The 26,910-nt window shown below is 41.8% G+C and overlaps 1 protein-coding gene across 5 annotated transcripts in view; it reads right to left on the bottom strand.

Moving 5' to 3' along the window:
• LOC121289768 (AP-2 complex subunit mu) overlaps window positions 1–26,910 on the bottom strand; it is a 56,581-nt gene that overhangs the window by 4,314 nt on the left and 25,357 nt on the right. For all 5 annotated transcript variants that reach the window (XM_041209526.1, XM_041209565.1, XM_041209534.1 and 2 more), the window contains 5 exons: window positions 26,516–26,651; window positions 24,239–24,380; window positions 14,746–14,865; window positions 13,095–13,230; window positions 2,444–2,541 (listed from right to left, as the gene is read on the bottom strand). In XM_041209526.1, coding sequence (XP_041065460.1) covers window positions 2,444–2,541; window positions 13,095–13,230; window positions 14,746–14,865; window positions 24,239–24,380; window positions 26,516–26,651 — 632 coding nt within the window. The remainder of the gene's footprint in view (window positions 1–2,443; window positions 2,542–13,094; window positions 13,231–14,745; window positions 14,866–24,238; window positions 24,381–26,515; window positions 26,652–26,910) is intronic.

The raw sequence follows: 26,910 nt of genomic DNA, 5'->3' as shown, positions 1-26,910 counted from the left end.
ATTTCGACAAACTGTTAAGAACCTTCAGAATACTGTGCCCCAGAGGGCTGTAGATGCTCACTCGTCAAGTTCATTCATGTTAGCGGTTGACAGATTTTTGGATACAAAGGAAAGTGAGGGATATGGGGATAGTGCAGGAAAGTGCAAGCTGAGTTAAGAGATTAGCCACAATTTTATTGAACGATAGACCAGGCTCAAGGGGCCAGATGGCCTACATCTGCTCCTTTTCTTATGGTCTGCTTAACTGTTCCTGTAACTCCAAGTTATCTTCATAAAATTGGCTTCATATACTAGCTAAAATTGGCTTCATATACTAGGCTTGACCATATAGCTAGTCGTTCTATAAAGGACAAAAAGCTTGGAATACTTAAATTGTCAAAGAAAGAGCTGCTATCACTCCATGCACCAATACCTGCACTTCCAACCGGACATTGCTTCACATGACCCAACACCGCCCATATTCAAATTCAGAAATGCCCATAAACAAAGTGTATGACGGTGTTTCAAGCAGCACCGCTAATCCGCAGCATTTAATATTAAATTCATTTTGCTTGAAGCTAAACCTGTCCAGTTAAAATGGTTAAAAGCATATTAAGTAATGTGCAAAGGGATTTAAAGCTATTCTCTATGACTATTACGTCATAACTATAATTTTAAAAACCTTTGTGAACTTTTAGGTATTTTAGCAATTTTGAACACGTCAGTGTTAAGGAATCCAAGGTCATGGGTTAGATGCATAGCAAAGTCTTTGAATATCTATTTGTGCTGAATTTAGGATAGTTTTGCACAGGAGGTGCATCTCCACAAGGAGCTGCAATTAGAGCTTTTTTTTTTCTGGCCACAGGGTGTTGGTCTCACTCGCTAGGCCAGCATTTATTGTCCATCTCTAACTGCCCTTTAGAGGGTGTTGGGGAGCTGCCTGCCTTCTTCAACCACTGCAGTTCATGTGGTGTAGGCACACATGGTGCTGTTAGGGAGGAATTTCCAGGACTTGGACCCAGTGACTTTAAAGGAACGGCAATATAGTTCCAAGTCAGGATGGTGTGTGGCTTGAAGTAGAGCTTGCAGATGGTGGAGCTCCCATGCATCTGCTGCACTTGTCCTTCTAGGTGGTACAGGTCACAGTTTGGACTGTGCTCAAAGGAACCTTGGTGAGTTGATGTCGTGCATCCTGTAGATGGTACATACAATGCTGCCACTGTGCGTCAGTGATGGAGGGAGTGAATGTTTAAGGTGGTTGATGAGGTGCCAATCAAGCAGGCTGCTTTGTCCTGGATGGTGTCGAGCTTCGAATCTGCACTCGTTGGATCTGCACTCATCCGGTACAGGCAAGTGGAGAGTATTCCATCACACTCTTGACTTGTGTCTAGCATCTTTACTCCACAAATTCTGTTGATGGAATTTCTATGTTGTCAATTATGACTGCCATCAGTGTATCCATGAATGCAGTTACATAAAATTTCCCTAAATATTTCAAGGATGGACTAAGTGAAGTATTGTGCTTTGACCTCAAGACCCTAAGTTCAAATTTAGGATTGAAAGTAGGTCTTGGTCTGACGACTTTCTAATGTTTCATGGAAAATGACTCTATACAGATCCTGGTGGGCATGTAGCCACAGTGCAAACTTCAAATCAGCACAAATAGCCAGAAATTGATAAAAGCCACACTGGTGCAGCAGAGGCTGCTTTTCTGCTGAGGAGCAGCTTGGGTTTACATGTAAGCAACGCTGTTTCCGACTTAGGGAATACTCACTGTAGACAGCATCTGCAGTACTTTGCTTTTATCCCATTGCAAACAGTTATCTTTACTTGGTATTTTTCACTGTTATGGATTAAGAGACTAAGACTAAGGTTATGCTTTTAATTGAAATTGAGGTAGAATGTCCTGGAATGAGAGATAATTATTATACTGAAATCTGTCCAGAGATGGCCAAAATTCAAAAACTTAAGTGCCAGTTTTTACACCTTGACACAAAAGTGGGGCAGTTAGTCTGATGAACACAGGCTCTCAGTCACAGAGGGAGGCAGGGAGATGGAAGGGGCTTGAGGGGAAAGAGGGGGTGAGGGGAGACCGAGAAAGACAGACTGTTTTCTGTGTTAGCCACCAAGCAAAATGCTCGTGAGAACAGGTTCCCTCTTTGAAGAAATGGGGCCTATGTAGATAGAAAGACCCAGGATTCGCCGGAGTGCCTTCCTCAGAAATCAATTCAATTATACTCAGGTGGATTGATTGAAGAGACTTTTGAAAGGGCATGAGAAGACTCTGCCTAACCAGAAAAGGGAGAAGAGAGCCTGCTGAATCACTGGGAAATTAATTCCTCTTTATAAGTTTTCCATCTCTATGTTGATTGTTTAAACTCCTGGTAAGCTATTTTGTGACTGCTGCAATGCACAAGTATAAAGACAATTCTTGAAGATTTAAACACAGTTTAAGGTTACTTACTTCCAAACAATTGCATTCTCACTAGCTTTGTACTTGGCCTTCCCTTTCATGCAGATGACCTGCACTCCACTGGTGTTGAGCGGGGTTGGAATTCGCACCTGCAGGATACAGCAGAACTTGTCAGCAGAGTAAATCCAGTGAATTGGCAGGGTGAGAAAAAACGATTACATATGCCCAGTCATGCACTTCCTTGGCCAGAATCAAGTTATACCATCATTGATCAGCTAGTCAAACTCAATATCAATGTCAGAAAATGCTGGAAAAACTCATCAGGTCTAGCAGCATCGGTGGAGAGAGAAACAGAGTTAACCATTCGAGTACATAAGGCCCTTCTTCAGAAGGGTCATACAGACCTGGAGTGTTAACTCAGTTTCTCTCTCCACAGATGCTGCTAGACCTGAGTTTTACAGAATTTTCCACTTTTGTTTCAGATTTCCAGCAGCCACAGTATTTTGCTTTTTATCAATATCAACTTCTGTTAAAATTCAGCATCATCTTTGGTTTCTTTACTTGTTCCATTACCATGTCCTTTTGCCTACCACCATCACCTCTTTTTAAAAAATATTTCCTGCCTTTTACCATATCATAGACTGTCCCTTTGGTTCTCCCCACAATCTCTCCAGCTGCTGTGCTTGCTTAAAACCTGCTTAACTTTTTCCAGCTTTGATAGAAGTCATCAACGCAGAATATTTTTCTCAGGTTCTGGCTGACTTAAACATTTCCAGTGATTCTGTATTTATTTTAAGAACTAAAATCACGATCTTTCCAGTCAGTACAGACTTGGCTCAAACATTATCAGGATTGCATTTGCACTTCAGTACTAATCCATTATGGTATTTAGCTGTAAAAAGTGGAAAGCAAAACTGCAATGAAAGGTAATACTGAAATCGCTAGAATTACAAAGCCAGTAAAGTCATTGGCAATGAATGTGTACCATTTATCGGAGCTTCAGAATTCTTCAGTTCTGAAAAAGAGTGATAAATCTGAATCCTCAGAACTTGCCTTCCGTCTTTACACAAACCGAGTGGTCTGTGCATTTCCAGCATTTTATATTTTCATTGTAGAGCTTTGTCCATGAAAAGGGTTATTGAAAATTAGATAGACTGAAGACACAGGTGGAAGGAGTCATGATTGCTGTCTAATGACAAGTACAGGACATTTGGCACTGCACCCCCTGTTAAATCTGAAACATGGGCAGCCAAGTGCCAAGTACAAACACTGTTATTGAGCGACTGTAGGAAAGGATCAAGACTCAGAGCAGGTCACAAAAGCTGATAGAGAGAAGGAACATCTGAGTGTTAAGTCAAGCCTGGCCTTAAAGGCCAGGAAATTGTAGGGCAGGGAAGAAAGAGGTACAGCCGGTGGTTTTGGACTTCTGGCACACTGGGAAAGAAAAAAGTAGTTAAGATTAGGAGATGGTATCATACTTAATTTCAACAGAGCTTAATAAAAATTAGCAAGTAGTTTGATGAATCTAAGCTTTCTACCTTTTCTCCCCTAAACCCCCCGTGACATCAAGTCACCCTCCAACCCTACAATCTTCCAAGATCTGTGCTCCTCCAATTCTGGCCAATTGCACAATCCTAATTTTCGCCACACCTCTGCAGTCAGGAGCTGTCCAGACCCTAAGCTCTAGACTTCCCCCCTCCCAAACATTTTTGCCTCCTTAAAATGTATCTCATTGACCAAGTTTTGAGTGATCTGTCGTAATATCTCCTCAGGTGACTTGGTATCAAATTTTGTTTGACAACGTTTCAGTGAAGAGCCTTGGAATGTTTTACTACATTAAGTGCGCTACACAAACGCAAACAATTGTTATAATTAGTGGTATTTGGTAGTGTCTGGACTGGGAAGCTTGGTGAATTTTAACATTTGATGTTTCACAAAGCACGTTCAAAACTTTTTATTTAATGTTTTCTCAGTTTGATGCCCACTGCCAACAGAGTCCCACTCATCTCTCATCTGGGTGCCCATAAGTGGAAGCAATTATAAATTAAAAACATTTCATAATTTTTGTTACTAAAAGTTCCTAATCTAAAGACAGTAAAACACTGAAGTTATTAGACTCCAAACGTCCAAAGTCTCGATACTTCAGGACCATCAAATAAAAGGAATGCACAGGTCCTTCAATGAAAATACAAGACACGTTTGCCACCTTCAGGTCAAGTACCAAGTTCCAAGTAGTTCGAGTATTTAAAAAGAGCATTGAACAGCTCTTTCCACTGCCAGACCAACTCGTGCAAAAGTCAAAATGAGACTCTTGTGTGAATCGCAGATACTAAAAGAAGATACCACTGGATCTGTAATGTTGGAGCAGAGTTATCTGGTCAGGTCCCATTTCCTGGTGGAATCATAAAAAGGAGTAGTCAGGGGAAATGCTCCTACGAATCAACAGTGACAACACCACCGTGGTGTTGGTGGTAGTATATTAGCATTGATAGAAGATTGGCTAAATATTAGAAAAAAAAGTTGGGATAAGGGGGGGGCATTTTCGGGATGGCAACTTCTAAGTAGTGGAGTGCCACAGGGATCAGTGCTGGGGCCTCAATTATTTACAATATATATTAATGACTTGGATGAAGGAAGTGAATGTACTATCGCCAAGTTTGTGGGTGACACAAAAATAGGTGGGAAGGCAAGTGGTAAGGATGACACAAGGAGTCTACAGAGTGATAAAGGCAGGTTAAGTGAGTGGGCAAAAACTTGGTAGATGGAATAAAATGTGGGAAAATATGAGGTTATGCACTTTGGCAGGAAGAATAGAGGAATTGAATATTATTGAAATGGAGAAAGGCTGCAGCAGAGAGGGATTTGGGAGTCCTTGTGCATGAATCCTAAAAAGCTAACATACATGTTCAACAGGTAATAGGGAAGGCAAATGGAATGTTGGCCTTTATTTCAAAGGGAATGGAGTATAAAAATAGGGAAGTCTTGCTAAAACTATATAAGGTACCAGTTAGACCATACCTAGAATACTGTGCTCAATTTTGGTCCCCTTATCTAAAGGAAAGATATACTGGCATTGGAGGCAGTCCAGAGAAGGTTCACTAGATTGACCTTGGATATGGAGGGATGTTTCTTATGAGAAGAGGTTGAGCCTGTACTCACTGGAGTTTAGAAGGCTGAGAGGCGACCTTATTGAAACATATAAGATTCTTAGGGGGCTTGACAGGGTAGATGCTGAGAGGTTGTTTCCCCTTGCGGGAGAGTCTAGGACCAGAGGGCATAATCTCAGAGTAAAAGGGGCGCCCATTTAAAACAGAGATGAGGAGGAATTTCTTCTCTCAGGGGGTAGTCAATCTACGGAATTCCGCAGAGGGCTATAGAGGCTGGGTCGTTAAGTATATTCAAGCCTGAGGTAGGCAGATTTTTAATCAGTAAGGGAATCAAGGGATATGGGGAAAAGGCAGGTAAGTGGATTTGAGATTATCAGATCGGCCATGGTCTCATTGAATGGCAGAGCAGGCTCGATGGGCCAAATTGCCTCTTTCTGCTCCTATGTCTTATGGTCTCATTTGAAACATTCTGGGATATCTTGTTGTGAAAGGTGCTCTATAAACTTACATTAGTTTTTCTTTAAATTCAGTGCAGCAGACAAGATTTAAGTTTCCTTCAGAATGCTCACAGCACAGAACAAGGCCCATGTCTGTGCTGGCTCTCTGAAGGAGCAATTCACCCTAGTGCCACTCCCCTGCCTTCTCTCAGTAGCCCTGCACATTCTTCCTTTTCAGATAATAATCCGATTCTCTCTAGAATGTCTTAATTGAACCTGCCTCCACCACATTTTCGGGCAGCAGATCCTAACTGTTTGGAGAAGTGCCTTTGTGCAAGGTGGCCATGGGCTGCCCATAGTCATGTGAACTCTGATGTCCTCCTTGATGTATTAAGGCTTGCGAGCAGAAGCCATTTCATCCATGACTTGGAACATGGTGTCAGGAGTGTGCAGCTGAAATTGCGTGGAATTTGATAGCTGAGAGCGCCAGCAGCTGTAACAAACAGCAGAGAATAATTAAAAGTTCAATCTCCAACTTTACACAGGACATTGGTCACTGGTTATGTCAGTATGACTTAGTATTCCAGTACCTGCTCCAATGCAGATGAAGGTGGATTTGAAGATAAATTAGCAATTCTTCCAGTCTCAACGGCAAAACTATGAAATCGCCAGAGTTAAACAAGAAAACTGAACAATTAAGAGTAACACCACTTATCAATGCTGTGGAAAGCGTGCGACAACCTTTACTGCACCTTGAGGATCAGAAAAGCTAGTCTTGTGAAATTTTGGAGGCCTCAAGGACCCACTCTGAGCCCTTGACTAATGCTACTTATGAATGCTGTGTGTTGAGCACCAGAGCTCAGGAAGAGGGGGAGAATATTGATCAGTATGTGCCTTCACTGAGATGATGAGCTGAATCTTGAGAGTTTGAGAAACCGAAGGATGATCTGATCAGAGGAAGGATTATCTTAGAAACAGGGGACCCTGCTGCGAGAGCACGTCTGCTGAGAGAAGAGAAACTTTGAGTGTAAATTAACATGTGCAGAAGCTCTGAAGCGGTCAATCATCAATTGCAGTGTATTGATGGGAGAACTGATGAGGCGTTGCACTCTGCTGAGAAGCAGTTGTGGCCTTGCAAGCACAAAACAATTGAGAGAAGAACTATTGGCATAAGAGCCAAAAGAAAGGTCAAGGAGTACTGGATGTAAATATTGCAGAGGACACCACACAAATAAGGAACACGTCGAACATGGGAAAGCAGTGCTCTAACTGCAAGAAGTTGAATCACTTTGATTGCAAGTGCTTTGCAGGAAAGAAAAGGAAGCCTATAAAGATGGTTGCTGGAAAAAAGTCTGTCGAAGAACCTGATGAATCACTCTACACCCTACAACAGGTTGGCACCATCAAGTCTCAAGGAAAAAATAGTGAGACACTAATGGAATGACCACTGCAGAAGCAGACCTTCAAGCTAATATAAAGTGTCAGATAGACACTGGTGCTATGTGCAACATCATGACCTTTGCAAACTTGTATGAAGTTGCTCAAGGTGGTGATCGAAAAATCATGCTGAAGGTAAAGTTGAAGCTATAAGATGGAACGATGCTCATCCCAAGTGGGCAAACTAAGCCGAGAGCACAATGCTATGGGAAGAAACATTTGCAGTTCCAAATAGTAGACACTAAGCAAAATCCATTCATTTCAGTTGGAACAAGTCAAAAGCTTGGATTGGTAATGGTAACCCTCCATGTACCAGAAGAGGGTTGCAGTGTTTAACACAACACAAAACCATTGACTGCTGAAATAATCCTAAATTTTGCATTTTTAAAAATGTAAACATGCATGCTTCTTTGGATAAGAACAGATTGAAATTGTGGTGGTTGGGTTAAGAGGTGCAAATTTGCAATGTTTAAAAGCTTATCAAGCGTGTAAAGATTAGGCTCCAGTACTATCCTTACTTCCTGGGCTTCAGAGAATAGTCCAATAGCTCAGTCAGTAACTGGGGAGAGAAAAGAGAGGCTGAAGTTCCAAGTGGAGATCCTGGGACACAATTCACACTCAAAGCACTAACATTAACATCTGCTGGCAGGTCTGCTGTGTATTTATCACTTCTTAAGCCAGAAAAATGGATTTGGCTCAAGAAGCCCATTTGCTGCTAGCTGTATATTTAATCAAAAGCATGCCACTGAGCTTTCGGGCACGTTTGAATGTTTTGCAAGCAGAACGTCCAAGTGGAAGAATCCAAACAGAGCTCGGCACTGTAAAAGCTGGCAAGGGTCAAACCGTCTGGTTTCGTGGAACTAAAATATAAACTTTCTCTGTAATGGGAGCTCGAGGAAAATGAAATGGAGTAAGCAGCTCACTGCAGGATCGGGATTTCAAGCAGAAGAATTTCAACTGCAAAAGAACCTCTTTCTGATAATTCCAGTTAGTCTGCTGTTTCTCCCATACATCAAAAATAAAAACAGAAATGCTGGAAATACTCAGCAGGTCTGGCAGCAACTGTGGAGAGAGAAACAGGGTTAATGTTTCAGATGTGTGGCCTATCATCAGAATTGGGAAAAGTTAGAAATGTTAAGTTATGAGCAAGTAAAACTATCAAATGATTTGTAAAAAGCAAGCTTCAATCATCTGTACTTAATCCCGATACATATTTCAATGTCCTCCAATCAAAATAGCATGGCATTTTCCTTTCCAAATATACATGCTCTTTGGGACTCCGCCAGTGGCTCAGCTGGTTAAGTCAGTGAGTAAACTGAAACTCATTTAAAAAAAAAGGTCCCAAGTATAATCTCCAATCTGTTAGATGATCTCAGCTGGGTAGTACATATCCCCTCGACACCGGCACCACAATTCGTGACCTTAGTTAACAGCCTAGTGAACGCTTGCGGATGTTGGATAGGAACAGGATTAGACTCTGTTCTGGTACACTCCCCGGCAATCAAACAGACTGCCAGCATTTACTGCACAGATCAAAAATGGCCATTGGGACGACGAGCAGGACTACGCTGCAGAGAAAAATGCATGCCTTCAGCAGAGCAGTGGGAGGAAATTAGTTTGGTATAAAAACAGATGGTGAGGGGGAGAAGATGGCCAATGCATAAGGGGTAAGGATCTCATTCGTTGTAGTGGACATGCCATTTGCACTGCAAAATTAAGGCACAAGCACACCAGTAATGAACTTGCTACTCAAAATCATCAGGAAATCTTGAGATTACTTAACAAAGAGCAAAAGTTGCAATGAAAACGGTGAAGTTGCCTTAAATCTGCATTATTTGATTCTACTTCAAAAGCTAAAAATTTAAATTCGCTTTTTTTTCATTACTTTAGCTTAAACAGATTAGATAAAAAGCTCCCGTTGATTATTAACCTCAATCAAATGCACTATGTGCCCCGCTATAAAATTATTCCACGTGGCTTGTGTATGCTTGCTCAACTGTTTAAATTCCACCAATTGCATGTTTTGGTTTTTCACACCATTGAATTTAATACCCATTTCAGTTAGTGGTCACCACTAATCATTATATCCACTGGAGTGCATACTTGATTTTTTTTCAAAAAAGGTGGTCAGGCAAAATTGTGCTCCTCTGGCAATCCAAACCCTCAAGGCAAAGAGATTCAGTCATGGATGAGAGTCATGTTGCACAGTAGAAGACCATTCAGTCTATCATACCCGTGCAGGCCCTTTCTAGGAGCTATCCAATTAGTCCCACTCCCACACACTCTTTCCAAAGCTCTAATTCCGACCCCCCCCACCCCAACCCAAGTATTCATCCAATTTCCATTTGGAAGTTATTAAATCTGCTTCCACAATTCTATCAAGGCAGTCATTCCATAGAAACATAGAATAGTTACAGCACAGGAGGAGGTAATTCAACCAGTGTCTATGCTGGCCCTCTGAAGGAACAATTCACCTAGTGCCAATCACTCCCCAGCCTTTTCCTCCTAGTCCTGTAAATGTTTCCTTTTCAGATAATTCCATTTCACAACAACTCACTGCATAAACAAAATTCTTATCTCGACTCAGTCCTTTTACCTCTGGTTACTGATCCTTCTGCCAGTGACAACAGTTTCCCCTTAATTACTCAATCAAAACCCCTCAATTCTCCCCTTAACCTTCTTTGCTCTGGGGACAATCCCAGATTCTCTAGTCTTTCTTCACAACCAAAGCCCCTCATCCCTGGTACCAATCTAGTAACTAGTCCTATCTGTATTTCTTATTTATTGGTTGGTACTATTTGAATTTTAAGGGCTTGGAGGTTTAGGAAGACCCGTTTTTAGCACTGCTGATGAATGCATCCTGAATCAGAACACCGGAGATAACCAACTTGAGATAGGAAAATTTTAAAAAAAACATGCAGCTAAACTTTGCATGTGGCCCCTAAAACTCCATGAGACGCACTCTTGTTCTCCATAAACCCCAACATTGGGATCCCTAGCTCATTCTTAAAAAATTAATAAGTTGGAATTATTTTAGCAGCAAGAAATGTGTACGAGGTAATGGCAGGAGTAGAGATGGTAGACATAAAAACGCTGTTTCCATTAGATGATCATGCAGAGACTAAGGGGCAGGTTTAAGCTTTTGGGCAAGAGATTTGAGGGATGAAAAACTTTTTACATAGTGAGTGGTAACAACCTAGAACTCGCTGCTTGAGGATGGAGGAAGTGGAGATAATTATAATTTCAAAAGAAAATTGGATGGGCGCTTGGAAATAAAATTACAGGGTTACTGGGACAGAATGGGAGAAATTGGACTGCTCTACAGCAAGGCATTATGGATGTGAGGGGCTGAATGGCTTCCTTATCTGCCATTATGGATCTAAAGCCCAGGTCCCCTCACTAATTTGTGGAGGTCGAGAAGGGATATCACATTCAGATAATTGTAAACCTTCCTGTTGTCTTGACTGGTCCTGAAAACAAACTTTACAGTACTTTGCTACTTTATGAGTAATTGAGACAGCATGCATTAAACAATACTTGGCTGCAACCAATAACCTAGTTAATGCCGGTTTTTGATCCTTACTGACTTCTAATTAGCACCCTTTTCAGCAAACATCAGTGGACCAGAGAAATGACAGTTGATTCTTTCTCTTTTAAACATGGATGCTCAGAATAACCGTAGTGACCGCAGAGACATAAGTCAGGTTATTCAATTACAGCAACGATCATGTCAAACATATACACACACTTCCCTTCGATCCAATCACACACATACACCCTGTGTGCACATTTAAGATCCAAACATCATATAAACTCAGTAATCCAGTAAGGTAACTGAGGCAAAACAATCAGTTAATGCACTAGAGCGCTAAGCTTCAATGGCTGAATGACATTTTCTCATCTCGATCTAAAGGGCGAAGCTGAACAGACGACAGTAAATCAAAGAACAGCATTCAGGCCAGAAGTTTGCTGAGTCGGCAAACCGCAGACATTCTCAGGAATATGAGTTCAATCAGTAAACCGGGCAGCTGCCAAGAAATAGAAACGGTTTGCATCTCTTTCCCAGCAGATGCTGATTCCCAACTGATTGTTGACATATGGAACCAATAACATTTATGGAGACTGAGCAAAATCAAAATGTCGAGAACTGCCAAATGCACTTGGCTTTGTGCTAGACATTCAGGGTTAAAGAGTTACTAAGATTACCACAGTGTGGCCTTGACTTGCGTCTCAATTAAGAATAAACAATAAGATATGAGCAGTTCAACTCAGGCACAATTAAAATAGCTTTCCTGAATCACCTTATTCTGTAGCAAACCCTGCATCCCACTATTATCTTTGGTATGAACCCCTCAAAGCTGTGACATCCTGCCAAAATTACCCTGCGACCAAATCAAGGTCCCCTCCAGCTGAGGATTAAAAATACTGTGTAAAAAAAATCATTCCCTCTTGGCTCTTCTGCCAATTACTGTACATATGTGTTGTCTGGTTATTGACTCTCCTGCCAGAAGGAACAATTTCTCCTTACTTACTCTATCAAAACCCCTCAATGTTACACATCTCTACTGAACCTCCCCTTAACCTTCTCTGCTTGAAGGAAAACAACGCCAGCTTCTTCCATCATTCCACATAACTCAAGTCTCATTCCTGGTAACATTCTGATAAATCTCCTCTGCATCCTCTACAAGAACCTGGCATCCTTCCTAAAGGGCGGTGTCCCAATTAAAAGTAACATTGGACGAACATCAGAATTCTCCATTATGGTTCATTATAGGGGAGAAATAGGCATTTATTTAGCACCTTTCAGGATATTCCAAAGTGGGTCACATTACTTTTCAATCTAGCTCTTGTTCTATAGACAAACACAGCAGCCAAGTTGCAATAGCAAACAGCCACAACGGCAGAGATTATGAGAGTTATGGTGCTGGGTATGGCTCATGGCAAGTACTCTTGCCTGAGTCAGGAGGACGTTGGTTCAAGGCCCACTCCAGAGACTTGAGCACTTAATCCAAGCTGACACTCCAGTACAGCACCAAGGGAGCACAACACTTTCAGAGATGCCCTCTCCCAGATGACACATTAACCCTAGTCACTGTCATCTACCCAGATGGACGTCAAAATACCACGGCACTATTCAAATAGTAGCAGAGATTCTCTCAGCATCCTGGCCAATATTTATTCCTCAAGCAGCATCACTGAAGATAACCTGGTAATTTTATTTTCATTGCTGTTTGTGGGATCTTACTGTGTGGAAATTGGACGCTGTTTTTCCTACCAGAGTCAGTGCCCACAATTAAAAATTATTTAATCAAAGTGCTTGGTAAAATCCTGTGGCCATGAAAGACAGTATAAATGCAACTCCTTTCATTATCTGTTTGGTGGCATTGACTGAAGGATAAATATTGGCTAAGGTAGAGAGATCTTTCGCAACAAACTAAACGAGGTGAATTGGGGCTTCAGTTTAATATTTCACCTGAGGATGGCATTCATATAATGCAGTTCTCCTGTGACATATCAGTCTAAATTGTGCCCTCAGGTCTTGTAGTGGACCCTGACTAAGACAAAGTGTATTAGCATTGTAGGAGAATGAAAAACGCTCAAACCTTGCCCTGATTAACAGTATTTTTATTATGCTGTGCATTTGAGAGAGCTTATAAAGGCGCACAAAGAAGCTAAGGAAACATGGCGAAAGCAGTAGAAAAGGGGGTGAGAATCCTTTACCTCAATCTTCTGAGCCAGCAGGGATGGTTTGAAGTTTGATTTGATGACAACTTTCACTTCAAGTTTAGTGCGACCTACTTCTCTGACCAATGGGATCACACGGAACGGCAGGATGATATCTTTAGTGGTTCGGTACCTTAAGAAAACAATGTAATCTTTTACAAATAGAACAAAATAAATAGTGTTTTCTCCGCTTGACCCTGCCCTCAAAAGTTTACAGGCATTACTTATCCAAAGGTCAGAGGCTTTAAACAAACAAAAATTTTCTTGCCTCATTTCCAAGACATCACAGGTGATGTCAATCCTTATTTAATGGCCTCAGGGGTTACTTGCAGGTGAGCAAAGCACCGTTGAAAAATGTAAAAAAAATAGTGGCTGTGACTCTAAAAAGTTAAACACTGTCAATCATGGCCAGCGGAGGAAGCAAACTAAGCCAATCAGCAAATGTTTAGATACTGTGGATCTCCATAATAGTCAAAATGAGCCAAAACGCCACCCTTATCTATACGTAGCTCCAGGGTTCTGACCGTGGCAAAATCGAGACCCCTACATAGATTAATAATGCACTGTTAGCTCTGCTACACAAGGGAGCCTGTACATCTTATACTCATGTCACAGAGGGACAGCCTCGATATTGGAACTTACAAATGGTATGCTGAATACAAACTGTAAATCCAACTATGCTAAATTGTAATCTCAGATTGCTGAGGTTTACAATGACTAATTGAAGCCTACCTGAGATGCGATATTTTGATGCATGGAAATGGCTGCAGGGCCCATAATTTAGGTTTTTCGGATTTGTATTAAATGCCTAGTCACTTAAACCTTTTATCTTGTGATGGTGTTAACCGTATCGACCACCTCATTAATTGTTCTATTAAGTAGGAATTAACCAACACTCTAGTACTGTATTCCATCATAAATATTAACATAAAAGGGAACCCAAAAATCTTCCACCGTTATCCAAATAGTAAGCAAGTAGTGAGAGGTGGGGTGAGGCCTAATAGGGGCAAAGGGTGATATGCACTTAAAGATGCAGGACAAGGCTAAATATTCTACAGAGCTGAAATTGAACCAATGGGCTGAATGGCCTCCTTCTCCATGGGGGGGTAATAATAACAAGAGGGGGGTAATCCTTCTGTGCCATAATTACTCTAATTCTAATCAAAGGTAAAAGACTGCGGGTGCTAGAAACCTGAAACAAAAAAAACTGTGCTGGAAAAACTCAGCAGGTCTCACAGCATCTGTGGAGAGAAAGACAGAGTTAATGTTTCGAGTCCGTATGACTCTTCAGACTTTTTGTTTCTGACTCTAATCAATGCTGGCTGGTTAATTAACAACATAATTAAGTTTAGAGTATGAGGGAAACCAACAACAAATGCATTTACGTATCTCAAAAACTCGAAATAAATGTTCTGCAGTATGCTGGAAAAAGGAAAAAAACATATTTGCTAATATAAATTACTGACTGGAATTTGAAATCCAACATTTTATATAGCATGCATGATTTAGTACTCATTTAATGTAGAAAAAGCAGTCCAATTCCAGGAATCAGCTGGTACAAGTAACGTAATTGTTTTGGAAATCTGAAGCCATTCCCTATGCTTGCTTTCACGAACCTTTTTTGTTCCCCACATTGCTGGGTACTTACCTCATAAGTTCATATTCGCCATCTGGTGGGATGAAACTAATGCTCCTTTCAGATTCAAACTTGCTGAGCCGTACACACTGGTGGAACGTGCAGTCATCAATTGCTATAGATTGTTTACCACTACAGAATAAAAGAGAGGGGTCTAGAATTACAAAATAATTTGGCTTAAAAAAACAGACCAAGTATCATACCCAGGTTTCTCCCTTTGCACTAAGTGAAAGCATTACACTGTGGGTCTAAAGATAATAAACTTAATACATAAATTACACTGGACAAAAGTGCAAGTTGCCTCAGAACGGACAAATCCGCTCAATTACATATTAAGACTAGCGTTTTTGCAGTCAGTTTCTTCTAGCAACATGAACAGAGGTATTGGATGAACGTGATTTCAACTTGCTTTCAAGGATAGGAAACATCATAGAGATCAGAAGTGAGAGGATCCATGTAATACAAATAGCCAATTATATGTTTGATTTAAGCAAAATACTGCAGATGCTGGAAATCTGAAATAAAAACAAAAAATGCTGAAAAAACTCAGCACGTCTGGCAGCATCTGTGGAGAGAGAGAGAGAAACAGAGTTAACGTTTCGAGTCCGTATGACTCTTCTTCAGAGCTAAACAGAAATAGAAATGTGATGGATGTTATACTGTTTAAGAGAGGGTGGAGCAAGATAAAAGATCAGGGAAAGGCGGGGGCCAAGGAGAGCCTGACAAAGATGTCTAGGACACAAGACAAAGCGAGTGTTAACGGTAGTGGTGAAGACTATAGAAGGTGCTGATAACGGCATAAAACGTAAGAGCAGAATGTGTTAATAGCAGAACAAGAGTCAGTGCTCTATGAAAGTACAACACAGAAACCGATGACAGGTTACCATGTGGGATGGTGGGTTTGGTGGAGGGAAGTAAAAAAAAATGAAAATTACAAGTAAAATTACAATTTAAAAAACTGGATTTTTTTTTAAAGTGGGTAAAGATGGAGGATAGAGGTTATGGTCTGAAGTTATTGAATTCTATGTTACATTTAGAAGGCTGTGAAGTGCTTAATCAGAAGATGAGGTGCTGTTCCTCCAGTTTGCACTGGGCTTCACTGGAACATTACAGCAGGCCAAAGGTCGCCATGTGGGCACGAGAGCATGATGGTGTGCTGGAATGGCAAGCCACAGGAAGGTATGGGTCATGCTTGTGGACTGAGCGAAGGTGTTCCGCAAAGCAGTCACCAAGCCTCCTCAATGTAGAGGAGACCACATTAGGAGCAGCCAATACAATAGATCAAATTGAAGGAGATGCAAGTAAGCAATGCTTCACCTGAAAGGTGTGTTCGGTGCCTTGGAGGGTGGGGAGGGAGGAGGTAAAAAAAAAGGGCAGATGTTGCACCTTCTGCGATTGCATGGAAAAGTGCCGTGGGAAGGGTGATGAGGAGTTAGGGGTGATGGAGGAGTGAACCAGGGTGTCTTGGAGGGTGTCCCTACAGAATACTGACAGGTGGGGGTAAGGGACCATAGACCATAAGACTTAGAAGTTGGCCATTCAGTCCATCGAGTCTAGTCCACCATTCAATGAAATCATGGCTGATCTGATAATCCTTAAATCCACTTTCCTGCCTTTTGCCCAGAACCTTTGATTCCCTTACTGATTAAAAATCTGTCGATTCACCCTTGAATATACTTAACGACCCAGTCTCCACAGCCTATGCAGTAAAAAGTTCCAGAGATTGACTACCTCAGAGAAGAAATTCCTCCTCATCTCTGTTTTAAATGCACGCCCCCTTACTCTGAGATTATACCCTTTGGTCCTAGGCTCTCCCACAAGGGGAAACAACCTCTCAGCATCTTTCCTGTCAAGCCCCCTAAAAATCTTGTGTGTTTCAATAAGGTCGCCTCTCATTCTTCTAAACTCCAATGACTACAGGCCCAACCTACTCAACCTCTCCTCATAGAAAATCCCTCCATGCCCAAGATCAACCAAGAGAGCCTTCTCTGGACTGCCTCCAATGCCAGTATATCTTTCCTTAGATAAGGGGACCAAAATTGATCACAGTATTGTGTGTGTGGTCTAACTAGTGCCTTGTATAGTTTTAGCAAGACTTCCCTATTTTTATACTCCATTACCTTTGAAATAAAGGCCAACATTCCATTTACCTTCCCTATTACCTGTTTAACTTGTATGTTAGCTTTTTGAGATTCATGCACAAGAACTTTATTTCCCCAGCCTCATTCTCCAAGGAACCTATGTTCACTTTGGCCCCTCTCCTCCATTATATATATTTAAAGAAACTCTTACTGTACATTTTTATATTACTTGCGAGTTTACCTTCAAAGTTTACTTTCTCCCTCTATTTTTTGGTCATCTTTTGTTGGTTTTTAAAGCTTTCCCAATCCTTTGGCTTACCACTAATCTTTGCCATACTGAATGTTTTTTCTTTCAATTTGATACCTTCTTTACCTTCGTTGGTTTACCCCCTTCCTAGAATCCTTTTTCCTCACTGGGATACATCTTTGTTGAGAGCCATGAACTATTTTCTTAAACATCTGCCATTGTTCATCAACCGTCTTTTCTGCTAAACTCCTTTCTCAGTCCACTCCAGCCAACTCAGCCCTCATTCCATTGTAATTACCCTTATTTAAGTTTACCACAGTTGTTTCCGACCCAGGTTTCTCACTTTCAAACTGAATGCTAAATTTTGCCATATCATGGTCACTGTTTCCTAGGGGATCCTTTACTCAGATCATTTATTAAACCTACCTCATTACACATTACCTAATCCAAAACAGCCTGATCCTAGGTTGGATTCATAACATATTGTTCTAAGAAACTGTCCTGAGTTCACTATGATTTCTTGCTCATGGCTATCTTTGCCAATTTGATTTTTCTAAACTACATGAAGATTAAAGTCACCCATGTTTAATGTACTGCCATTTTTATATGCCCTCATTATCTCCTGATTTATTCTCTGTCCTTGAGTATACTACAGTCAGGGGGCCTACAGACTACTCCCACCAGTGTCTTCTTCCCCTTATTTCTTACCTCCCCTCAAAAGGATTCTACATCTTCCGATCCAAAATCTTTTTTTGCTATTGCACTTATTCCAGCTACCCCACCACCCTTGCTTTCCTGTCTGTCCTTTCGAAAAGTTACATACCCCTGAATATTTAGATCCCAGCTTTGATCTACTTGTAACCACATCTCCATAATGGCTATAAGATCATACCCATTAATCTCTATTTGTGCCGTTAATTCATTAATTTTGTTCTGAATACTATGTCCTTTAATTTTACCTTTTTACCATTTTTTCCCTCTTTGCACTTTTTAAAAAAATGTTTGAACACTCTGTCCTTTCCTGTCACACTCTAGATATTACCAAACAGCTGCACTTCAAGGGTGCCATGTTCTTTTGCTTTGTAAGCCTACGTATCCCCTCTGGGAGATAAAGCCCTCTGGGGAAGATGTGTTTGGTGATGACATCACGCTGGAGTTGGCAGCAATGGTGGAGGATGATCCTTTGAATGCAGAGACTGGTGGGGTGAAAAGTGAGGACTGCGGATCCCTATCATGGTTTTGGGAGGCAAGGGAAGGGGTGAGGGGACAGACACAGGAGATGAGTCAGACATTGTTGACGGCCCTGCCGGGGGGGCCTCGGTTAAGGAAAGAGGAAGACATGTCAGAAGCATCGCTTTGGAAGGTGACATCATCTTTTTGATTTATTGAGTTACACATTAAAATTCATGTGAGCCATGAGCACTTCAGTCAACGGAATGGAACTTGTAAATTACCAGGATTCATGCCCAATATTCTGCTCCTTTAACCCAATCACTATTAGATTCACATCTGCCTCCATTCTGAACTGTCAAAGGCTCAAGCAACATCCATCTTTTTAACCAACGATATGCAAAATACAAACTGTAAACACAAACATCATGGACACTCACTTCCACAAAAAATTAATTTCAACCCATCAATTCCATTCTGCCCCACCCCCTGCCGATATCCCTAACCTCCCTACCCCTAATGGCTCTCCAACCGATTCCAGCCTCTTTCAGAATTAACCATTCTAATCACTTTAGCCTGTCTTCAGCTCTGCGCGCAGCGTTGAGTCCACCCCAGCCAAAGTCACAAATGACATCTTCTGTGACTGTGCTGCATTATATAAACATACAAATTAGGAGGAGTCGGCAACTCATCCCCTCGAGCCTGCTCCACCATTCAATAAGATCATGGCTGATCTGATTGTAAACTCCTGCCTACCCCCCCAATAAACTGTCACCCCCTTGTTTATCAAGAATCTATCTAGCTCTGCCTTCAAAGGCTCTGCTTCCACTGCCTTTCGAGGCAGGGAGTTTCAAGACTCACTACCTTCAGAAAAAATTTCTCATCTGTCTTAAATGGGCGACCCTTTATTTTTAAACAGTGACCCCCAACCCAAGCTCTAGGTTCACCATCAAGGGGAAACATCCTCTTCACATACACCCTGTCAAGACCTCTCAGGATCTTAAGATTTCAATCAAGTTGCCTCTGACTCTTCTAAACTCCAGTGGATACAACCCTAGCCTATATAAAACAAAAACAAATACCTGGAAAAACTCAGCAGGTCTGACAGCATCTGTGGAGAGGAAAAAAACAAAAAAACTGCGGATGCTGGAAATCCAAAACATAAACCGAATTACCTGGAAAAACTCAGCAGGTCTGGCAGCATCGGCGGAGAAGAAAAGAGTTGACGTTTCGAGTCCTCATGACCCTTCGACAGAACTTGCGTTCGAGTCCAAGAAAGAGTTCAACTCTTTCTTGGACTCGAACGCAAGTTCTGTCGAAGGGTCATGAGGACTCGAAACGTCAACTCTTTTCTTCTCCGCCGATGCTGCCAGACCTGCTGAGTTTTTCCAGGTAATTCTGTTTTTGTTCTGTGGAGAGGAATACAGTTAACGTTTTGAGTCTGTATGACTTCAACAGAACTAAGTAAAAATAGAAAAGAGGTGAAATATAAGCTGGTTTAAGGGGTGGAGGGTAGAGCTGGATAGAGGGCCGGTGATAGGTGGAGATAGCCAAAAGATGTCATAGACAAAAGGACAAAGAGGTGTTGAAGGTGGTGATATTATCTAAGGAATGTGATAATAGGTGACATTAAGGGTAGAAAGCAGGACGAGCAAGGTACAGACAGCCCTTGTTGGGGTGGGGTGGGGGGCAAGGGATCAAAATAGGCTAAAAGGTAGAGATAAAACAAAGGATGGAAATACATTTAAAAATAATGGAAATAGATGGGAAAAGGCAGACCTGCTGAGTTTTTCCAGGTATTTTTGTTTTTGTTTTGGATTTCCAGCATCCGCAGTTTTTTGGTTTTATCCTAGCTTGTCCAACCTGCTCTGAAGCTCTGAAGGAGAGCCATACAGACTCGAAACGTTAACACTTTTTCCCTCCACAGATGCTGTTAGACCTGAGTTTTTCCAGCATTTTCTGTTTTTGTTTCAGATTTCCAGCATCTGCAGTTATTTTGCTTTTATCTTAGTATAGCCTGTTCTCTGGCTGGCTCCAAACACTATGAACTCATCTAGGCTACCTTTTCCAATCTGATTTATCCAGCCTATACTTAGGTAAAAATCCCCCGTGACTTTTGTCATACCTTTCTGACAAGCTCCCATTATTTCTTCCTTTATGTTCTGTCCTAACATGTGGTTACTGTTAGGAGGCCTGGACACCATTCCCACAAGTGACTTCTTGTCCTTTTCATTTCTCATCTCTATCAAACTGTCTGTACATCCTGGTTTCCTAAACGTAGATCGTCTCTCTCTGTTGTGTTAATACCGTCATTAATTAACAGAGACACCCATTCACTTTTTCCCAGCCTTCTGTCCTTCCCAAGTGTCATGTACCCTTCACTATTCAGGTCCCAATCTATGTCATCCTGCAGCCATGTCTCTGTAATGGCTATCAGATCATACTTATTTCTATTTGCACTCTCAGTTCATCTGTTTGTTACATATGTTACATGCATTCAGATACAGAGCCTTTAGTTTTGCCCCTTTATAACCTCTAGCCTTACCCGATGTACTCTGAGCTTTGTACTCTCTATCCCTTCCTGTCACAATCTATCATTTGCCATATTAATATCTTTCTCTCTTGCCTTGTCTATACTCTTTGACTTACCACATCTTGCCAAGCGTGATCTCTTGCCTCTGTTCTTTAGTTTAAAATCTTCTATACTTCCCTTGTTAAATGGTCCGCTAGAGCACCAGTACTAGCACGGTTCAGGTGTAGATCGTCCCAATGGTACAGATCCCACTTTCCCCAATACTGGTGCCAGTACCCTACGAACTGGAACCCACTTCTCCCACCTGAGTCTTTGAGCCATGCATTCACTTATCTAATCTTATTTGCCCTATGTGGCTCAGGTAATAATCCAGAGATTACCATCTGAGGTTCTGCTTCTTAGTTTGGTGCCTAGCTCCTCATACTGACTATGTAGAAACTCTTTCCTAGTTGTCTGTCGCTTTGGTACTTACGTGGACCACATTGATTGGATCGTCCCTCTACCACTGCAAGTTCCTATCTAGTCCTGAGCAGATGTCCCGAACCCTGGCACCAGCCAGACAACATAGACATTCTCGCTCCTTGCCTCACAGAACAATGTCAATCCCCCTCACTAGACTTTCCACTACTATCACTACATTCATTTTTGCACTCCCCACTTGAATAGTTTCCTGTAGCACGGTGCCATGGTCAGCTCAGCTACCCTGCAGCTCCCAAACAGGCTGAAAGAATCTCAAACCTGCTGGACCAAAGCAAAGGCAGAGATTCCTGTGCTTCTGTCCTCTGGCACAGTCTCAGAATCACAGAGTGCAGAAGAGGCCCTTCAGCCCATCGAGTCTGCACCGACACATGAGAAACACCTGACCTACCTACCTAATACCATTTACCAGCACTTGGCCTATAGCCTTGAATGTTATGATGTGCCAAGTGCTCATCCAGGTACTTTTTAAAGGATGTGAGGCAGCCCACCTCCACCACCCTCCCAGGCAGCGCATTCCAGACCGTCACCACCCTCTGGGTAAAAACGTTTTTCCTCACATCCCCCCTAAACCTCCTGCCCCTCACCTCGAACTTGTCCCGCCCTTGTGACTGACCCTTCAACTAAGGGGAACAGCTGCTCCCTATCCACCCTGTCCATGCCCCTCAAACTTGTACACTGCGATCAGGTTGCCCCTCAGTCTTCTCTGCTCCAATGAAAACAACCCAAGTCTATCCAACCAAGTCACACTCTCCTGTCAGCCAGTGACCAAATCAGAAGGCCCTGTTCTTAAAGAGATGCACTGCCTCCTGATACAAAGCATCCAGGTAACTTTCCCCCTCTCTGGTGTGTCATAGTGTGTGCAGCTCAGCCTCCAGCTCAATGAGTGAGCCAAAGCTCTTCAAGCTGCAAATACTTACTGCAGACATGTTTGCTCTAGGTCACATTGGCATTCAGGAGCACCCACATGCTGCAGCTCCAACACTGCCTGTCCCTGACATCCTTAATGTGTCTTTATTTCCATTTTTAAATATATTTTATTAACCTTATCACCAGTTTGCATTCCTTTTAAGCCTTAGGAATAGAATAGACCTTAACCATTCACCAGATATTCGCCAAAAAGCTAGCTCCTACCCCTGTAGTAGAGCAAGAACCTATTTCTATAGCGTGAAAAAGTTTGAAAAAACAAAGGAGCACCTGTTTCTCCATCTCATCTAACTGCCTTAGTCACCTAAATCCAGCACTCTGTTCAAAGTCGCACTCCATGCTAAGTCGCATTGAAATGTCTGTTCATTTATCCTTCTCAAACTAAGGAGTTAGCTGACCCCAGTTACAGAAAAACTGGCTTAAGCTACTTTCCTTAAATTAGCTAGCTTCAGCTGCCCTTCCAGTAGAGCCCTGAAACCTTACTTAAGGCTGGGAAATTTAGAATTTAGAGAGTAAATTTCAGTCAATGCTAAATAAAAACAAAATTAGATTTTACAAAGAGATTAACACCCCCTCACTCACCAAACTGCCAGCAATCAAGCAATTATACCTCCCTGCCTTCTTCAAACAACGCTGTTTGTTGCAGGCAACTACAAGGTCCTCTTCAATTGTCACCCCTTCACTTGGGCTCAATTTCACCAATCTCTTACATTTGGCCTCCAAACTCCAGAAACTCAGCTCTGAAGAAGGGTCATATGGACTCAAAACATTAACTCTGTTTCTCTCTCCACAGATGCTGCTAGACCTGCTGAGTTTTTCCAGCATCTTCTGTTTTTGTTCCATAAACTACAACTTGCTCAACTTGGCTTTCCACACTTGTCCCTATATTAAATCATCAACTTTACCCTAACAGACCTAGCTCTCTTCACCCCAGTGTAACGGTTTTAAAATTTCTCATTTTCAAATGATTTCGCTACCTCTCCCAGCCTATCTCCCTAAATTGATCCAGATAGTCTCCTCATCCCGTCTTTCAGCCTCCAGCCTTCAGTCTCCTTTGCCCAAATCCCATCATTGGCAGATCTCTGGTCAGACTCAGGCTCAAAGTATTGTCATTCCAACTGAACAAGTATAGGCAAACATAAACAAAACTGAAAATGCTGGAAAAGCTCAGCAGGTTTGGCAGCATGTGTGGAGAATACGTGGAATCTTCAAAAATGCTGCCAGAACTTCTGAATTTTTCCAGCATTTTCCATTTTTATTTCAGGTTTCCAGCATTCGCAGTATTTTGCTTTTATGTTATACTGGACAAAACTGAAGGTATTGGCATATTATTGCCACATGCCCTTAACAAGGTTTCAGGGGCTGGTTCAATACTGGTATTAGTGTAGGTCCACTCAGATGTCTGTTTAATGGCTAATTATGCCATTAAAGATAATGCCATGAAACAGATCAGAGAAATACTTCAATCTCAGACAGTGGAAGCTCTCACTTGTTTTTCTCCTCACTATACCAAAATGTCAAATTTACATGATAGTCATTATGCCAAGATCTACAATAAGATGTATACATGAACCACAAGCAAAGTGACTTTTCTCCATCTTCAGCAAAGCCAAATATAAATACAAGGGGTTAGGGGGTTGGGGGGGATTAGTCAGATTTTCTTCTTGGCAGACGTGCATGGACATTAGAAGCTCACATTGCAAACTCTGGCACAGGCACAACTACTTGGGCTGCTTTTAAACATCCATTTGCCAAGGAACATTCAAGCTTTTCATCTTCAAAGACTGCATGGATTTGCATGTGGAGCCTCCAGGGCCACATGTAAAGTTTACTTATCAAACATCATACATGTTGCTGATTGTAACGGATGTTGGGTTTCCGATTTAAGATATATCTACCAACAAAGAAATAATAATCTTCTCAAAACCTCACAACCCTCAAATTTCTCTCAGGATAAATCAGCCAGTACAAACAGAGCTGCCCGAATGGAATTGCCAGGGCTCTGTAGTTACATGCAGCATGGACCATCAGTTAAGCGCATAATGGGAGAAGAGATTTCATATCCCTCACCTTTTTGCACTCTCGTCAGCAGTTCCTTTGCCTTGTTTCTCAATAACAATCTTGTCGTTCATCCCAAACTTGCACTCTGGCATTCCACTCAGGTAACTCTTCATTACTACCCTGCCTGAGACGTGAGCACTTAGAACCTGACCTGAAACACAAAGGAAAAGGTTTCAAAGCAGGAAGCAACACATCCTTTCGAATAAAGATCACAAAGCTCAGGGGCAATGAGAGAAGCAGTTACAGCAAGACATTTTAAAAGGAGCACAAAATTGATTAGATGGAGCAATTAATTAAAATGCAAAAAACTGCATACTGAAGTCTGTGATCACCTAGAAGAGACATGTTGACATTTCCGGTTCAGACCAACCATCTGATAATTCCCAGCAAATCATCCTTAAATTTCATATTTTCTGTTCTTGCAGCTTTTCTTCTCTCTACAGGTCAACACTGGTTAATACATTTTTTTTTAATGTTATGCTTTCTGTACCGATTTTGCAGCTTTAACTGGATCTTGAGCTGAGCTTCAAATCCCCAACATCTAGTCCATCACCAAGATTGCTTACTTCCACCTCCACATTATTCATCCCTTAGTCCTTGCAGCACCACTGAAACCTTCATCTTTGCCTTTGTTGTCTCTGGGTGTAACTCCTTCAGCTCTAGGTTTGCAGCCACCCAAGTTCATCCAATCTTAAGTCCTGACTCATGTACATCTCCGCCCACACATCCCACGCCAATCAGAGTCTTGCTTACCAATCAGTTCTGATGATGGGTCCACCAGCTGAAATGTCATAACTTGTCTTTCCTCTCACCTACTCTATTTCCAGCATTATACCTTTATTGAAAAGGAATGTCATACTCAAACTAATGTGATGGGCCCGATTTGGTGTCCTGGCACTTTGTGTCACATTCAGCGTGCTATCTTGACAAATTGAGGCAAAAAACATTGTGTTTCTTGCCTGCTTTTTGGCCATAAAAATATGCAACACGTACCAATTTCTAGGTGAGACATCTATGTTAGTCCTTGCTCGTATTTTAGGAGTCCCTGACAGCTGTCTGAAATCAGCTTTGATTTTTAAACACAGTGATGGGTCCTCAAATGTTGTCCATCACCCCTCCCCACCCACAGTCCCAATTTCCCGACCACTAATATCCTGCAACCTCGTCTCTGGTCACCGCTAAGTGAGCATTGACTCTATGCCAGTGATCTGACGGGGTGGGGAAGACATCGGTGTTGTGCCTTAAAAGGCACAATTGTTCCAGGCTGAAAGAAGCAGTGCCTAGGAGACTGCACTGCACACTGCATGGATAAAACTGTTCTGCTGAGGCATAATTTTGACACCCTGATATAAAATAAACTTATAGTATAATATTCTTGAAGCTAAAAACATGTTACATCAACTTACAGAGCTAACAACTTAAGGAGAATTAATGTTCTGAGAAAACCTAGTTCTACCCCTCAGTGTACAAAGAGTAAGTTGCTTCCCTGGAAAACACTTTGAATGTCAATGAAAATCGTAATACACTATTTCAGATCAACAAATCAAAGTTTAGCATTCTATTGCAATGAACAGGATATGCAATGAACAGATCATTCACATCAGACAAAATCAACCACAGCTAAGCTGACACAAGGCGAAATTAAAGATGTTTACTTTTGAAAATACAAAACTGGGGGAACAGCCCAATGAAAATTACTCATCTGTGCTATTTCCAATAGCTCAGCTGGTTAAAGAAATGAATAACTGAATTATGCAGGCTAGCAAGGTCCAGGTTCAGTTCCCAGGAAATCTGCAGCTCTCACATGGTCCAGCCCATATGTGACTCTTAATACATTGCTCTGAGATTGACTCGACTGTCCTCTGAAATGGCCTAGCAAATCATTCAGTAGTGAAGAATGCTACTCACCACCTTCAACAGGGCAATTAGGCATTGAACAATAAACGGTGGACTTGCCTGCAACATCTACATCCTCTGACTGAATAATTTTTAAAATGTGCCCTGGGCTAAAGAAGAAGCCAACTTTCCTTTCCTGACTATCAAGTAATTCCTGTTGGAATGTTTGTAGGATGGGCTATCAAAAAGTACACAGACCAGCTTCCCACATTCAATAGCTTGTCTACACTGAAGTAGAAGGATGCATCAATGAAATTTTCCCCTGAAAGCAGTACGTACTTCAGGCTGAGGTTCATGGGGGGCAAGGTGGAGTCAAAATTGGCAGGAGAAAGGGGAAGAACTAAAATTTACCCTTCAACTGTACAGCTGCGGCATCTATTTATCATGTACCTTGAGGTGACATTAGCAGATTGACACTCTCCAGAACATCCAGGAAAAGCTCGTTTCGCCTGTACTTGATTCCTTCGCGTCTCCATCCGATCTGTCCTGTTACCTGGCTGGTGATCTGTGATTGTTCTTCCTTGGTCTGGAATAAAGAACATTTGTCTGATCTCAATTCAAGGCTTTGAACTGGACTCCAAAAAACTTTTAAAGTGGCACCAGGTTACATCAGCATAGCAGTCAATCACGATTGTAAACCGGAGTAACGCAATAATACACCCACAGCACATTACACTGTAACAGGTCTCAGCGCTGACTTTCCCCTTTTCTCTAGAAAACTAGATTAAGAGTTCAATTATTCAAGATATTTCCACAGCCACTTTTGAATTCCCTGCCCCACCACC

This window comes from Carcharodon carcharias, chromosome 2 (assembly GCF_017639515.1).
Source record: "Carcharodon carcharias isolate sCarCar2 chromosome 2, sCarCar2.pri, whole genome shotgun sequence".
Classification (NCBI taxonomy): Eukaryota; Metazoa; Chordata; class Chondrichthyes; order Lamniformes; family Lamnidae; genus Carcharodon; species Carcharodon carcharias.
Note: the sequence above shows the minus strand (reverse complement) of the source record. Positions and strands in the feature narration are given on the sequence as shown.